The sequence below is a fragment of the Bactrocera tryoni genome, chromosome 4 (assembly GCF_016617805.1).
Source record: "Bactrocera tryoni isolate S06 chromosome 4, CSIRO_BtryS06_freeze2, whole genome shotgun sequence".
Lineage (NCBI taxonomy): Eukaryota > Metazoa > Arthropoda > Insecta > Diptera > Tephritidae > Bactrocera > Bactrocera tryoni.
In genome coordinates, this window is record NC_052502.1 from 61,036,199 (window position 1) to 61,052,544 (window position 16,346).

Genomic DNA, 16,346 nt, shown 5'->3' on the forward strand with positions numbered 1-16,346 from the left:
AATGATAATAAATATCCGGATATTATAAAAACGGTTATATCTGCGTTGTTAAGAGGTTTAACCGAACGACTGGGAAACACGGAAAAGAACAATACGCTGACAATGGCTACGTTTTTAGATCCGAAATTTAAAACATTTGCCTTTCTGAGGGTACAGGAGGAGATATTGTAAAAAACCGCATTACTGCCGAGGTAAGTCGAGAAATCCAAAACCTGCAAAATTAGCAACTTACAACCCTTGTACCTTCTGCCTCGAAACTCTTAATATGGAGTAAATTGGATACAAACATTGCCACAAACAAACCTAAAGGTACTACTACTTCGAGAGCTATTATAGAAATTCAGAGGTATATGGAAGACGAAGTCATCGGCCGAACAGAAAATTCGTTACAATGGTGGAAAACAAACAGTTATAAGTACCCATATCTGTCACCAATTGCGAAAATTAGGATGCTTAGCATCATCAGTGCCTTGCGAAAGGTTATTTTCTACGGCTGGAATGATAATAAGTGAAAGGCGAACGCGTTTAGACGATGAAAAGGCTAAAATGCTAATATTTTTAAATACTAATGTTAAAAACATGTCGTAGTTATATACGTTTAGTCATTTTTAGATACAACCAGAAGTTTATACTGCTTATGGAATACTTTAATTTAATTTAATTAAATTTTTAATTTTACTTTTAAAAAATTAGTTTAGAGTACAAATTGAAACTCTTTTCATGGTTGCAATATTCATAAATATTTAATTTAAGTTTTTAATAACACTTAGTAATAAATTATATGGATTTTAATAAAAATGGAGTTACTTTTACTGTTTTATATTTATTTATTCTTTTATTAAGATGCTCTTATAATTATTTCGTTTAACCGAATATCATTTAATTTAAAACAAGAATTGTAATTATTTAATTTAAGAAAAAATTATGGAATAAAAAATTACGTGTTTTTAATATTTTCCCAAAGATTAGGAAACTCCCGTAATTAATTTGGATTTGGATTATGGAATTCCCGTCACTAGTTTTTTTTTTGAAAATATTAAAAGCGGGTATTATAAACAAACAAATGATCAAACAAACTAACCACACTAATGGTAATTCCTTCTAAGAAATGTGTGAAACCATCATACCAACATACAAATGAACTATGCAATACACTCTAAAGTGGTGAACACAATGACAGCGACAGACTGCAGCAGCACGACAGTGAACTGGAAATGGCGTTATGCATCTTACTACATGAACATTCGTAAGAAGGCAGCAACATAACAATGGCCGGCATGTACACAAGACAACACAGCTGTCCATTTTGCATGCACACAATTTCGTTGTGGCCATACTAAGACCTTTCACTTCAATGAAATTTTAATATTTTGTTCAAAGTGAAATTTTTTATGCACAAAATAAGTAAATAGGTAAATATTTTTGTTTTAAATTATTAATTGTTATTACAAATGATATATTAGAGATATTTTATGCTTTTATTTGTAAAATAACTTCAAGTTTGTTAGAGCTGTGAATAATTTTACATTTTACATATTAGTGGCATCACCCTCTACCTCCCCTTTCTATCTTCCATTCTACTGTCAACTCTACTGTCGTTGGCAAATATAGGAGTATATTGAAGTTAGCGAGAACGACAACTGTCGGCCTGCAGTCGTGTAGTCGTGCAGCTGTCAAAATAACAGTGTCCATAAGAGAGTGTGTATTTTAATATTTGACAGATGTAGTTTGCAGTCTGTCGCGCTCTATGTGTTCAGCGCTTAAGTGTCAGGTAGCCGAACCGCTCCAACATTTGCGAAAATGTAGTGAAAAGAAAGGCGGAAAAACTTGACTAGAGTTACAGGACCCAAAAGAGAATTTGTCGCCAATAACGACAAAAGGTTTCCGTCGTTCCCACAACAGTCGGGTCTACGTAACTGGAACGGATCCGGACTTTTATTCAGCAACAAACGGTCTCCGTTTGAATGCTGACTTAGTTGCGATCGCAATAGCAATATAAAATCACTGAAATCACAGATATCGATTAATCGCAATATCGCTCATCTCTATCGAATACTGAAGTCTGTCATAAAATTTAAAGCAGACAAAAACTTTCCTAAAGGAAAGGCTAAGCAGCACTTACCGTGCGATTCTGTACTATGAAACAGTCTCTAAATTTGAGATTTTAAGTTAGAGACAATTTTTGAGACTTGAGACGATGTTTCTATTCTGTAAGTGACAGTCATAAAATCTATTACATTTCATTATTCAGTTTTTAAGGTTGGTACGCAGCTCTTAATTTAAGATGAATTTGACGATTACTTCGAATTTCCTTCAAGAAACTGTGGGCACTCACATATGGCAACCCTGTTTGTCAGTTATTCTGTGGGCACACAGACAAGACGTAACACATCTGGCAACACTGCTTTGTCAGTTATTTCATTCTCTGTACATTCTTGGAATTTCAATTTCCACTGAATTCCTAATTCTTAGTTTTGAATTATTAGAAGCGTCACTCATTGTATAGACGCCATCAAGAATAGAAGGCAGAGATAAAGAGATGTTTAACTCCTCTCTCACTGGAAGTGAGAGAGCAATTGCTAAACGTCAAAACCTACTGAACTTTGACAGCTAATCGAGTTCAGTAGGTTTTGACGTTTATCAATTGGAAACCAGCGATGGCCAGATTGAAATCTTACCAAAAAAATGTGTAAACGGAGAGATTTGTTGCATCGTTCAAGACCACTTATAAAAAAATGTAAAACAATGAAAATTAAATAAATTTGTGAAATCTAAAGATATTTGATGAAACGTTTTGTAATTTGAAGCATCATAGTTTTATTTTCAATGGAAAATGATTAAAAACATTTAATGATTGAGAGCTAACAAGCTTAAATCCTATTATTGGGTATTGAAAGGACAAAAGTCAGTTGTTATAATATTCTTTAAAAAGATGTAAATAGTTTCTCCATATAATAAATAACCGCCATATAGTAATTTTTATTCATACTAAATGTTGGGTGTTTGAATTTAAATGCCCAAAAATTGTAATTTTGTTCAATCTGGCCATAATGGAAAATGTTATAAAAAACGCTAAGTTTGAGGCGCTCTCACACTGGAATAAGTTTAACAACCCTTTATTCCTGATAGAAGGGCTTTTAAATAAATAATTTGTAACGTTTTAATAATTGTGGTGTTTCATTCGCCACAAAACAATTGTTGATTTGATGTTTCTTCGCAAAACCAGGTTTGTCATATTCACATTTTATTGAAAAAAAGTATCAAAAATTAGTACTAGATTTCTTGAGAGCTGCGTACTAGCACAAGTAAATTTATCGCAGGAAAGTTTCTTGACCGTTTCTTAAGCGTTTTTTTATATGAAGTTTTTACATTTCTTGAAAGCTGCGTACTAAGCTTTACACTTGAATGAAAATAAATATGTCGATAACAAATATTAAATTTTCTATAACATAGTCAAAAAACATAATTATCAATAAAAATAAAAATTTATGTTCACTTTGTTTCATAATATTTACGAAGTTTATGTAAAATTTATTTATTTTTAACCTTTTCGTGTGTTCAAAATTGAACATGTTGTTAAATAAAATCAGAATCAAAAGTTTGATCTTACAAATCAAACAGTTTGATTTTATAATTCAAACATCGTGTTTGAGTTGCTTACAAAATATAAAAAAAACGACAATCGATTAAAATCTATGATGATCTCTATTCAGTACATTCAAAATGACAGACAAGAGTTCTTATTAGTTTTGTGACCTGCTAGCTATCAGGTCTCAAATTCGAGGCAATATTTTGAGACTAACTTTAGAGACTGTTTAGTTAATAGTAACTAGTCACAAATTGAGACTTTACCTCAAAATGTCTCAAATAGAGACTAGAGACTGGTTACAGAATCCCGCTATTAGTATTGTGAAGTGAAAAATGGGCCAAAATTTGCTTAAATACGAGAGAAATTAACGGCACGAAGAGTATGTATATTCATATGTAAGTACATATTTACGTCTATGTAGGTCAGTGGTCGGCATGAGAGGATCTGTCACTGTGTTGGTGAGCACGAAAAAAAGTAGCCCAGTGAGAAATTGGAATTAAATTTAAGCAAATTTTATAAATAATTATTAGTATAATGAAAATTAACAAAATGTCTTTTAAGGATATATTCCCTATTATCTTTGATATTATCCATGGGCTCGACAACGACTGAACGACAAAGCGTAAGCGTACGTGTGAAGTTAGTTTGATAATAAAATTGTCTATTAAGTTGTGATTCAAATGGAGAAGACGTTTCTTGTGTTGTATATAACTCTATACATATATTATAAGTTCAGATGTATCAGATGTATGCAATTATGATAAAAGAATCTTCATCTCTAAAGTGATCTCTGCATATTAAAGAGGATTTAGTATTAAATATATCATTTCTTTTGCAAAATAACACCCATTTTTTGGCAACTTTTAAATCGGCCGGAAAACTGAAAAAACTCGTTTTCGATCCTTTAATTCCATAATAATTATTACAACAAGCCACTGCACATTTCATTTAAAAAATTAATATATTTATGCTTAGAAATTTAAATAAATATAACTGTACACTTTCACTGATTTTCTTCATTTGAACAATTTCCACACATGCTACTCTATTTATTGTGGATGTGCCGAAAACTACTTATATCTTTTCTCGCAACAATATTCTAAACATTCCACTGAAATTTTTCCTGCAAAGACGAATGAATTAATATTATTTTGGGAATTTCCAAAAGTGTTTACTTTTCTGTTTACAATTTGTATGCATTTCTATGCTTGTTCTTCTCAACGCAAAACTGTTACGTCACGAAATTGTTGCACAATGTATTTGGTATTGTAAGAATTGTCACGAGCTAAACCGAAAAAAACTAACGGTAAACTAGTGTCGTAATCTTATATTCTATCATTCTTGGTATGTACTGTGCAAATATTTATAACTAATGGAATGCGCATACACGCACCAATTATTGTACCAATTTCATCGAATTGTACAACTGATTGTTACGCATATGGGGCAGTTGTATGAGTTGTACCAACTGATTGGATAAAAATCAAAATGTTTTGATATTTTGTCAAGTTGGTTGTGTTAGTTGGATCGTGTTTGGGTTGGTCGTGCGATTTCAAGCGATTTCGCCATTTTATTTCGACTGTCGAAGAGAGTGCGTCATATATAATAAGTAAAGCAACAACTTCCGAACTCATGTTTAAGCAACGAAGTGAATATTCAAAATGAAGTTGGCCTCAAAATTGTATTAAAAGTTGTGTCGTATGTAGCGACAAGGGCAATTTCTAGCCCTCAATCAACCAACTAATTGTTGTGTGTATGCCTTCCATAAAGGTATGCTATTGTGGGCACACAGACAAGTCGTACCACATCTGGCAGCACTGTTTGTCAGTTATTTTATTATTTCATTCTCTTTATATTCTTCTTGGAAATTTACAGTTTCAACTGAATTCTAAGCTTTTAGTTTTTAAGAAGCGTCACTTCTTGTATAGACGCCAACAAGTGAAGAAGTCTTTTGAGTTATCTTAATAAATAATCAGTAATTTTATATAAATGTGGTGCATAAGTCGCCACATAATTGGTGACCCCTACAATTGAACAGCACACCATAATTGGTACAACTACAGTGTAACAACACTACATCACCTAGCCGCCCAGTTGCGCCTACGAGGCCGCGCAACTGCAACTGGCGCAAACGGCCAACGCTATACGCCACCTGTACGCCTACGGCCTCGGCAGCGGACAAGATATCCAATGTGCATCCAGCACCGATCTTACGGGCCTCTCGCCAGCCATCACCCAGGCGCCAGCCGCCGGCGATGGTACCACAACCTACTACGTTAGCGCCAGCAATGTGTATCAGCCCAAGTTGATTGCCAGCACCACCGGTATATCGGCGCATTCGGCTGGTACAGCGCAAAAACATGGCCACAACCATCAACATCAACAAGTAACAGCAACAACGGACGCTACAACTGCAGTTGCCATTTCAACATCACCTATATTAAACTTAAATCACTATCTCTTCAACAGGACCTGTCGCTGAAGCAGCGCACATAATTCCTCCATATCCTGATGTACGAACTACCCAACTTCTGACCTCATCATCAACCAATATCACAACCTCCGACCACATACCAATTGTCGCAGGCACTACCAGCCGTCATCATGCAACACGCACAACCACAAATGAAGCTACAAACACTGCAGCACATGTCAACGGTACATATGATCGACATCATTTAGAGTCCACAATGTATCGCTTCATCTGCAGTGAATCCGGCTCAACGCACTTTGCATCAGTCGCCGCCTCCACGCTACATGCAACACTATCAAGTGCACAACGCCACAATCAGCCCCCGCCCAGGTTGCCAACCGGCCGCCACGTTACGCTTCGGCACCCTACATTTCGCACTACCAACAATGGTAACCCATCGCCAACTATTCATTTACGGCCGCACATCGAGTACGAATTTCCTCGTCGACAATGGCACGGATTTCGGCAACTCCGCTTTCTCGTAAACTAAAAATAGTAACTTCTTTTCGACTGCAAGCTGCAAACGGTAGCAAAGTCGGAACCTACGGAGTTAAGGCGCTCAACTCAGTCTCGCACGTGTAGGCTCCTATGCAACCGTCATAGCCCTAACCGAGAACTGCACAAATATCCAATCGGTCGCTCGTAGACCCTAACCCAGTCTCGCACGTGTAGGCTCCTATGCAACCGTCATAGCCCTAACCGAGAACTGCCCAACTACCACTTAATCATACCAATTGGCCAGTGACAACAGTACGCCGCACAGCCGTACTCTCACCGAGCAAATAAATTCGCAACAACTACTTAACCATACCAATTGGCCAGTGACAACAGTACGCCGCACAGCCGTACTCTCACCAAGCAAATGAATTCGCTACATACATCAACCAGCCTAACTGCACCAAGCACCCGGACTAGGACCTAGTAAAGGAACTCAACCTTAAATAAGTCCAGCAGGACTTTATTTGAGGGGGAGTACTGTGGGCACACAGACAAGTCGTAACACATCTGGCAGCACTGTTTGTCAGTTATTCTATTATTTCATTCTCTTTATATTCTTCTTGGAAATTTACAGTTTCAACTGAATTCTAAGCTTTTAGTTTTTAAGAAGCGTCACTTCTTGTATAGACGCCAACAAGTGAAGAAGTCTTTTGAGTTATCTTAATAAATAATCAGTAATTTTATATAAATGTGGTGCATAAGTCGCCACACTATGTATACTACAGTGACGGTCACTTTATTAACCCTCTAATGCATGAATTTTTGTTTCGACTGTGATTTTTATATTAGACTATATTCAGGTCTGTGAAGACGAATCTGATGTTAGTTTTTCGATTTGTCAATTTGTGTACCTTTTACAGGTAAAATAAAAATCCCGCCTCAAGGCGGACCTATGCATTAACCCTTATTGTTCATATAAATTTATGTTTTCATTTCTTCTTTATTGTGATATTTGAAAAAACAATCTTTTGCCGTTGAATTGCATAAATTAATTTTACATTTAATGCAAAATGCCTGAGTTTCTGATTTGCATCCACGAAATTTGCACATTTTTTTGCCTGAGCGGTCCAAAAACTTACACCAGTGTCCTATTTGATCGTATCTTATATTTTCTGATAGGTGATACGTCTTTTTAGCTTTTGGTGGAGGTGTTAAAGACGATGGACGACCACGTTTTACAGGTTTTGTCGAACCAATCAAACAAAGTGTTTCTGCCACTTCTGATCTGAAGTCAGGAAGTTTACACTTTAGGACGTCCTTATTTAGTCGGTTATAAAGACAATATGCATTCACCATACTCACGTCCAGCATGTGGTAAAATAATTTATTTGTCCATTTTCTGGTTTTCATTTTTATGTGGTATCGACCAATCAATCCGTCAACCAAATCCACACCACCCATATGCTGGTTGTATTCTTTCACAATAGCTGGACAATCCACCTCAACATTTTGTTTCAATTTTCGATCCCAACGATTTGCCTTTAAGGAATATGAACTTTCATTATGTACAATTGCATCTGTTCCTACGTAGGTGGATAACAGACGAACTGCTCTTGTGTCGTACCACAAAACGCTGCTTATGTCTACTCCAAAAACACTTCCCACGTATTCTTCATTATACCCACGTGCTACTTTTTTGATTGCAGCTCTGCGTCTGTGGAAAGTTTTATATTTGGTACTCGATTTCCTCGCACTGTACCTAAACTGTGAATTCCGCGACTTCTCATATATAATAGCAATCCCAATGAGGTATAAAAGTTGTCAAAGTAAATAATATGATTGGCATTGTTTGGTATGACTTGTGACAACCTAACTACAACATTGGATGCAGCACCAAGATCTGGACAATTTGGCAAAATTTTGTTATCGCCGGCGCCACAATAAACTTCAAAGGAATACGAATATCCAAAGGAATCGCAAATCACGAATAGTTTCGCTCCCCATTTGTGAGGTTTTGCTGGCATATATTGCCTCACTGGGTTTCCACTCATTTTCGTGGCACACATTTGCTCATCAACGCAAAGTCTCTGCCGCATTGGAACTGAAGAAAAACGTTGGTTGAAATGTTTTACTAGCGGCCTTATTTTATACAAGAGGTCATAACCAGGTTGACCTTTCTCTATACGAGACGCATCATTATTGAAATGCAAGTGGTTTCTAATTTCTTCAAATCGATTGCATGTCATGGATAAACGTATCGGATCTAATCCGTATTGTCCCCAATATGAGCGACTGTTAGGAAAGCGATAAACAGACGTAAACAACAATATTCCCAAAAACTTACGCAGCTCTTGGTGATCGATACAAAACTTTGAAGATATATCTTTTTGCTTGGCATACAAGTTCATCTGTAAGGCTATTGCCTGCAAAATTTTTATTAAAAATTTAATAAACTGTTATATATTAGAAATTACCTTCAGAAAGTCTTCGGTCACAAAATATGCAAAGCAGTCGTAAGGTGTTTTTAAACATTTTAAAAAATCCGGCATGTCCTGGCCTTGAAAAGCCAAATCTGCAACACTCAGCTGAAGTTTTTTCTTCTTCCAAAGAATCGATCTTATCGCACTCATATCGTTTCTCAAATCACTTGCAGCTGGTAGGACTCCGATTTTTTCTTGCGATTCTAATGCTTTGTGCACAGAACGTGTCACTGTCGACGGTAAGAATACACTAGAAGTAACGTCACAAACAGGCAATGGAGGAATCGGTGGCAGCTCAATTATTTCAGCATTTTCTTCAAAGTCTGTCACATTCAAACTGCATTCGATTGCGTTTCGCATCATTTCTGAGGAGTTTAGCATTGCATCAATGATCGTATCATTTTCCGGTAGTGAGTAGGTTGGATCCATATCAGAATCGTCACTATCAAAATCGCATTCATTGTCGGAAGTATCAGTTACCAATTGCGACTCTTCGAAATATTGTCGAATTTCTTCATCCGTCATATGGGTCTTAGAATAACGCGACATATCTGATTATTATTCAATAATAAAATAAGAAAAATTTTCAATTGTATCACAAATATTTCATTTTACTGGAAAAAGGTAGGCAGCGCAATGCATGAGTCCGCCTCAAGGCGGAGTTCAATATTTTCGAATTTACTCACCTGCTATTAGTTTTTTTATTATAAATCGAACACTATCATAAAGAGCACAAAATTCCACACCCGTAAGTATTTTTTTCAACTTGAAACGACACAAGAATTTATATTTCTTGTTGTTCAGAAAATTGTGTTGATTGCAAAAATAATTAAATTGGCGGGAAAGTGCTAATCTGTCACTTCAAATTGACAGTACGTCAAAACTAGAAGTAGTATTGCCAATCTGAAAAAACCATTACGTAAGTTGAACTTTAAGCGTTCTTTTGAAAAAAAATCCGAATTTTAATATTAAAAGAAATATTTTATATCTGATTTTGAAAACACCCCGTCTGTAGGCAGGCATATGCACTAGAGGGTTAAAACATCGTAATAAAAATATGAAATATTATATGTATGATAAAAAACTTAATATATGTATGTACATATATACATACATATATAATTTTATATTTTAAATTTTAAAACATCGTTGCAAATATTATATGATTTGTCATATTTTTAACACGAATGAATTTTTTTGTAACTTTTTAACATAAAGGTAGATATAATTACTTAATGAATCAGTAATAAATTTTTCCTTTACTTTACTTTTTAAATTAATTAAAATGTACGCTACTTCTGTCTAAGTGCAGCCAATATCAAATCAGGGAACTCTGAGACAGCTCATGAACAAAAGATGTAATTCATTAATATGTACGTATGTAATATGTGCATTAGGGCGCTTCAAAAAAATTTTTGAGATTTTTTTTCAACTCTTACCCCTCAAATGTTAGTGATTGACAAACAAAAAATCCTCACTCCAGCCCGGCGCTGTAGCTTAACTCTAAGGGGTCGCTATTTTTTTCTTTAGGTTCCCATATATTTAATATAGAAATTTTGGTTTTTTCAGTCAAACTAAAATATCACCGCCTAATTTTCGTTTCTCAAAAATAACCATCACATATTCAGAAAGTTCACTTTTCAAACTTTAAAAATTCCCGCGACAAAGTTTGATTATCTCAATTAGACGATTGAACATAGTGATTGAAATTTGGAATTTTTTCAATAAAAATAAAAAAAGTTTCTGAGATTAATAATTTTATCGCGGGAATTTTCTGAGTTTGAAAAGCCAACTTTATGAATATCTGAACATTTTAAGAAAAAAAATTTAATTTTAAGTGTGCTTAAATCGACTGTTAATAGCGGCCACTTATATTTACAACAGGATAACGACCCAAAACACCCATATTATCTTGTGCGTGCAGGGTTGTTATGGAAATAAAAATAGCTCCATAGGTTCTGCAATCACTAGACATTAATCCTATTTAAAACATCTGGAACTTTTTGGAAAATCGTATTCGAAAACAGCGAATTTCACCAAAATAAGGCCAAAAAGCTGGATCATGGACTTAGCGGGTTAAAATATCCATAAATAATACCAGAAATGGGGTGGGCAGCATACATCGACGTCTAGGGACAATAATAGCAACAAAATGTAGGCCAAAAACCGCTAAAACTATTGTAATTATTTTTGATTTCTATAAATAATAGTGTACGTAAACTTTTTTTATGTAAATTATGCTCATTTTAATCTTTAACATTAATTTTTATTTATTTGTGTAAATTTTTTTTTTTATATGCTAAATTTCATGTTAAATATATGTACATCTTTTGAAATGGATAGAAAAAAACCACAAAATGTATTCATTTTATAACAAACAAACATGTCGTAATTTAATAGAACTAGGTGTATGTAAACTTTATTGGTCCACTGTATATGGTAATACAATTCGCATAATTGCACTGAACAATTTTATCCTTCAAGTTGAACTTAAAATCCTAATGGTAAGTCGAAGGGTTGCATTCTTCATAGTTGGCGAGTCTCTTCTTGTTGTTCAGTGGCATCCCAGGCCCTTCTTGTGTGCGTTTGAGTGTTTTGTGTACACCCATGTGACCGCCGGTACTAGCGTCATGATTTTCTCTCAGGACCTCGAGTCGACGGTGCTCTGGTACGCATAGTTTCCAGCATGGTGTCAAAAGAGCCGGCCATCGATAAGTTGGTAATCGGGGTGTTTCTTCGGTTGATCGCGTACCTGGCGCATACGTCTTTCATACCATCTATCCGGTTGATCATGGACGACATGCAAAAGTTCCGCATCACCTCCTTGGTCTTTCAGTGGGCATCTGGATAGCGCATGGGCGACTACGTTGAGGGTACCTTTACGATACTCTATTTCGAAGTCAAACTGCTGTAGCTCTAGTGCCCACCTTGCAAGTCTTCCGGATGGGTTCTGCAGGGTGTGAAGCCATTTTAGTGAATGATGGTCGGTGATTACGGTGAAATGATAGCCCTACAGGTATAGTCGCATTTTCCTTATACCCCACAATACGGCTAGGCACTCCTGTTCGGTGGCAGAGTACCGCTTCTCCAACTCCGTCAAGCTGCGACTGGCGTATGCTACGACCCGTTCTTGGTCAGAATGGCGCTGAAATAACACTATGCCTAGTCCTTCTCAGCTGGCGTCGGTCTGCAGAAGGAAGGGCATCTCGAAGTCGGGGCAACCCAGGGTGGGTGCACTAGTTAGTTTTTCCTTTAACACTTGGAATGCTTCTTCTTGTTCGGAACCCCATATCCAACGCTGGTTCTTCTTTAATAAGCGGTTCAGCGGTGCTGATATTGTGGCAAAGTCTGCAACGAAACGTCGGTACCACGAGGCTGCTCCTAGAAAGCGGCGTAATTTTCTAATGGTGGTAGGCGCTGCCATATCGCTAATGGCTGCGACTTTGGCCGGATCTGTGTGAATACCCTCGGTGCTGACTACATGGCCCAAGTAATGGAGGCGTTGCTGCACGAACTTACACTTTTCAAAGTTGATCTGCATTTGGTTTTGCTGGAGGCGCGTGAACACCGTTCGCAAGTTGTCTAAGTGCTCTTCAAAAGTGCTTCCCAATACAATGATGTCGTCCAGGTAGGCAAAGACCTTCGGCTGTAGTTCTGATCCCAGAACGGTGTCTAGGGCTCGCTGGAATGTTGCCGGCGCCGAATGCAGCCCAAAAGGCATTGGAAAAAACCTCTCCCCGGTACGGTAAATTCGGTATACTGGCGTGAGCGGGGGTGTAGCGGGATTTGCCAGTAACCGTTTTTCAGGTCGATGGTTGAAATGAATCGAGCTTCCTTGAGTTGGTCTAGGATTGCGTTTATTTGCGGAAGTGGGTATGCGTCTGGTATGCTCGCTGCGTTAAGTTGCCGGTAGTCTATACACATTCGCCAACTTCCTTGTTTCTTTCGCACTAGGACAATGGGCGAGCTATATGCGCTGTTATAGTATATTCACATATAAGCAGGTTAGCCAGGTTAGCTAGGTTAACTAGGTTATCTTGTAACCTACCCATAAAATGCCATATAATTTGTATGAAAAGATAACCTCGGTCTGCTCTATAACCTACGCGGTTATTTTATAACCTACTAAAATATGCATTGTTGCATTGGAAAGCAGTCGAAATATACTCAAAATTGCGACACTTCAGTATCTATTGTGAATATTTTTGCTTAAATTTGACAGCAACTGACAAAAAATTCGCAGGAATTTAAAAAATGGATCAAATAAGCCGGTAAGTATAAATTTTAATTTATATATTTTTATTTTTTATGCATTCAAATATACTTATATATAATAATTTTATTAAATTGTAATTAGGAAAAGGAAAAACCGTGTCAGATGGACAGTAGATGCAGAGAAATTGCTGCTATTGCACTGGGCAGATAGTATAGAAGAATTACGAAGCGCGAAAAAGAATGTTCATATCTTTGCGCGTTTGGAAAAGGAATTTTCAAAAAGGCAGATGAACTACAGTGCAGCTGAAATAAAGGAAAAAGTGCATAATTTTACCAATCGATACAAGTAAGTACATTTAAAATTAAAAATATATATTTTGCTGCATACTCACAGCATTATAATATATATTTTATTTTATAGATTAGAAAAGAATGCGGTGGGTATGACTGGTGGTTCGCCTTCCTCTTGGATCCACAACAAGGAGGTGGAAGAAATACTCAGTGGTAATAAGGCAGTAAATTTCAAAGAACTCATGCAAGAGAGTATAGGTAATATAAAAATGAAACTTTTGTCTGCTCTTTTATTTATTATTTTATTTTAATTCAAGATGTGGAACCAGAAGACAACATTGGTTGCGCTGCTATCTACCCTTCGACGAGCAGCCAATCCCAATTCATTTCAAGCGATGAGCTTGCAGGACTTTCGACGACTCCGGAGTCTGCAAAAAGAAGGAAATTAACCCATGAGCGTTTAATAGAGAATTTGGAAAAAACTTCAGATATGTTTGAGAAAGAAATGGAGTCCATGAGAGGGGTGCAAGAAAGAATGGTGGAACTATCCGAAAAAGCAGTTCTTTCGGAAGAGAAAAGGAATGATATTTTAAAAGAAATGAGTGAAAATACGAAAAATTTGTATAAAGACCTTATTAATTTGTTAAATGAAAAATAAAAATAATTACAAATGTAGAACAAACTTACAAAATGAATTCGCAATCGCTCTTCTAATTGTTTCAGGTTCTGCTTCAAAATCTGCTACAGCATCTGTTGCTGCTCGGGCTGTTCCAGGCGTACATTACTTTCGTAAGTGGTTTGTTCTTCTATCCATTTGTGATTGATGACATCATTATGACAATTTAAAAAGTTATGCAATGTACAGGCTGCTTTAATTATAAGAGGAACATTTTTGATGTGGTTGTCGACTCCTTTCTCTATTCTCCTAAAACGAGCCTTTAGGTGTCCAAACGTATTTTCCACCACTCTTCGGCATTTGGACAATTGGTAATTAAAAATTTTTTCATGCTCTGGAGGATGTACTTGGAATGGATAGGGCTTCATTAGATTGTTGGCAAATCGGAAAGCCGAATCACCCATAACGCCCACAGGAACATACACGCCATTAATAGTTTTGCTTTTCGCAGTGAAGATTGGGTCCTTCAATGCAGTATTTAGTTTGCTACATTGAAAAATTTTTGAGTCATTGCATCGACCTGGGCAGCCAACATTAATGTAGAGGAAGCGATATCTGGATAAAAAAGAAATTAATGAAAATATCAAGTGAAAATTCATTATACCTCTAACCTATAATCTACAAGGGCAAATAAAACTGTGGAGTACCCCTTAGAATTGTAATAGGCCGTGCAATCCAATCCTTGGCCGAACTTTAATGTGGCAACCGTCTATGGCACCAAGACATTGCGGAAAGCCAAGCTTCTCAAACCCATGAACACACTCATCCACGTTTTCACTGTTCCTTAATTGTTCTGTCAAATAAATGGGACGCAATGACTGCCACACTTCTTGGCAAAAAGCAAGAAATATTTCGCTGACGATTGCTTTCGAAACACCGAATAGTCGTGCAACAGTTTCATACTCCGCCGAAGATTTTAATGTGTAGACGGCAACAGCTGCCATTTTCTGCAATGGGATGCACTTCCTATAGCATGAATCCTGTTTGGTAATACCTTTGACATATTCACACAATATTTCAAAGGTTGCCCTGCTCATCCGAAAGGTTTCCTTAAAAACGCGGTCGTTCATTGATGGAACATCCTTTTCCCAGAAGTTCCCATATCGCTTCTAAAGTATATGTATTTAAATGTGTTTATAATTTATTGTGCTTTTTTTACTTACGTATGCCCAAATACTTCTTGGGTTTATTTCCTTACAAAGAGGTATTGTTGTCAACATTAATATTTCATAATAAATCGATATTACTCGAGCTCTTCGTATCCGTAATTCCTGCTCACTTTGTTGGATAGCAACTTTATATTCTCGGCTACAGGAATTTAATGCAGCTAGATATTTATTGAGTGTATATGTGAACGCAACAAGGTTAGCTTCGAGGTTAATTTTTGTTAACCATAACCTGCTTATATGTGAACGTGCTATGAGAACGTGCTTCGATGCGGCCGGTTGCAATCAATTCGTTCACCTCTTGATTGATTACTTCTTGCATCGCTGGGTTGCGTGGATAATACCTCTGCTTTAATGGCCGGTCGTGTTTAAGGCGAATTATGTGTTCGGTGACTGTGCTGGGGCCGGTGATCGTCGAGAATACTGCCGCGTTTTCAGTGAGGAGAGTATTCAATCATTGCGAGCACTGGCACCACACCGAAGCGTGATGCCTTTTCTGCGCAATGCCTGCGAAGCACCCTCTACTGTATAGGCAGTCATTGCGAGCACTGGCACCACACCGAAATGTGATGCCTTTTCTGCGCAATGCCTGCGAAGCACCCTCTACTGTATAGGCAGTCATTGCGAGCACTGGCACCACACCGAAATGTGATGCCTTTTCTGCGCAATGCCTGCTAAGTACCCCATTATATGCCAGTCATTGCGAGCACTGGCATCACACCGAAGTGTGATGCCTTTTCTGCGCAATGCCTGCGAAATACCCTCTACAGTATAGGCAGTCATTGCGAGCACTGGCACCACACCGAAATGTGATGCCTTTTCTGCGCAATGCCTGCGAAGTACCCCATTCTATGGCAGTCATTGCGAGCACTGGCACCACACCGAAGTGTGATGCCTTTTCTGCGCAATGCCTGCGAAGTACCCCATTCTATGGCAGTCATTGCGAGCACTGGCACCACACCGAAGTGTGATGCCTTTTCTGCGCAATGCCTGCGAAGTACCCTCTACGGTATAGGCA

At 37.2% G+C, this 16,346-nt stretch overlaps 1 protein-coding gene and 1 long non-coding RNA gene across 3 annotated transcripts; both read right to left on the bottom strand.

Annotated features, from left to right (window-relative positions):
* Positions 1-8,763: 8,763 nt before the first annotated feature.
* LOC120774638 lies at positions 8,764-9,565 on the bottom strand. The gene is made up of 3 exons (XM_040104362.1): positions 8,975-9,565; positions 8,845-8,923; positions 8,764-8,792 (listed from the first exon to the last, which is right to left on the bottom strand). Exons 1-3 carry the CDS (start codon positions 9,527-9,529, stop codon positions 8,764-8,766), a joined length of 663 nt encoding a protein of 220 aa, XP_039960296.1. The 5' UTR covers positions 9,530-9,565.
* Positions 9,566-13,258: 3,693 nt separating this feature from the next.
* Positions 13,259-16,134, bottom strand: LOC120774771. Of its 2 annotated transcripts, XR_005705267.1 has the most exons (5): positions 15,326-16,134; positions 14,774-15,271; positions 14,174-14,717; positions 13,588-13,914; positions 13,259-13,498 (listed from the first exon to the last, which is right to left on the bottom strand). It is a non-coding gene; the product is annotated as an uncharacterized LOC120774771 (long non-coding RNA). The 2 variants fall into 2 exon arrangements; XR_005705266.1 differs by lacking the exon at positions 13,259-13,498 and having other exon boundaries at positions 13,567-13,914; positions 15,326-16,129.
* Positions 16,135-16,346: the final 212 nt, after the last annotated feature.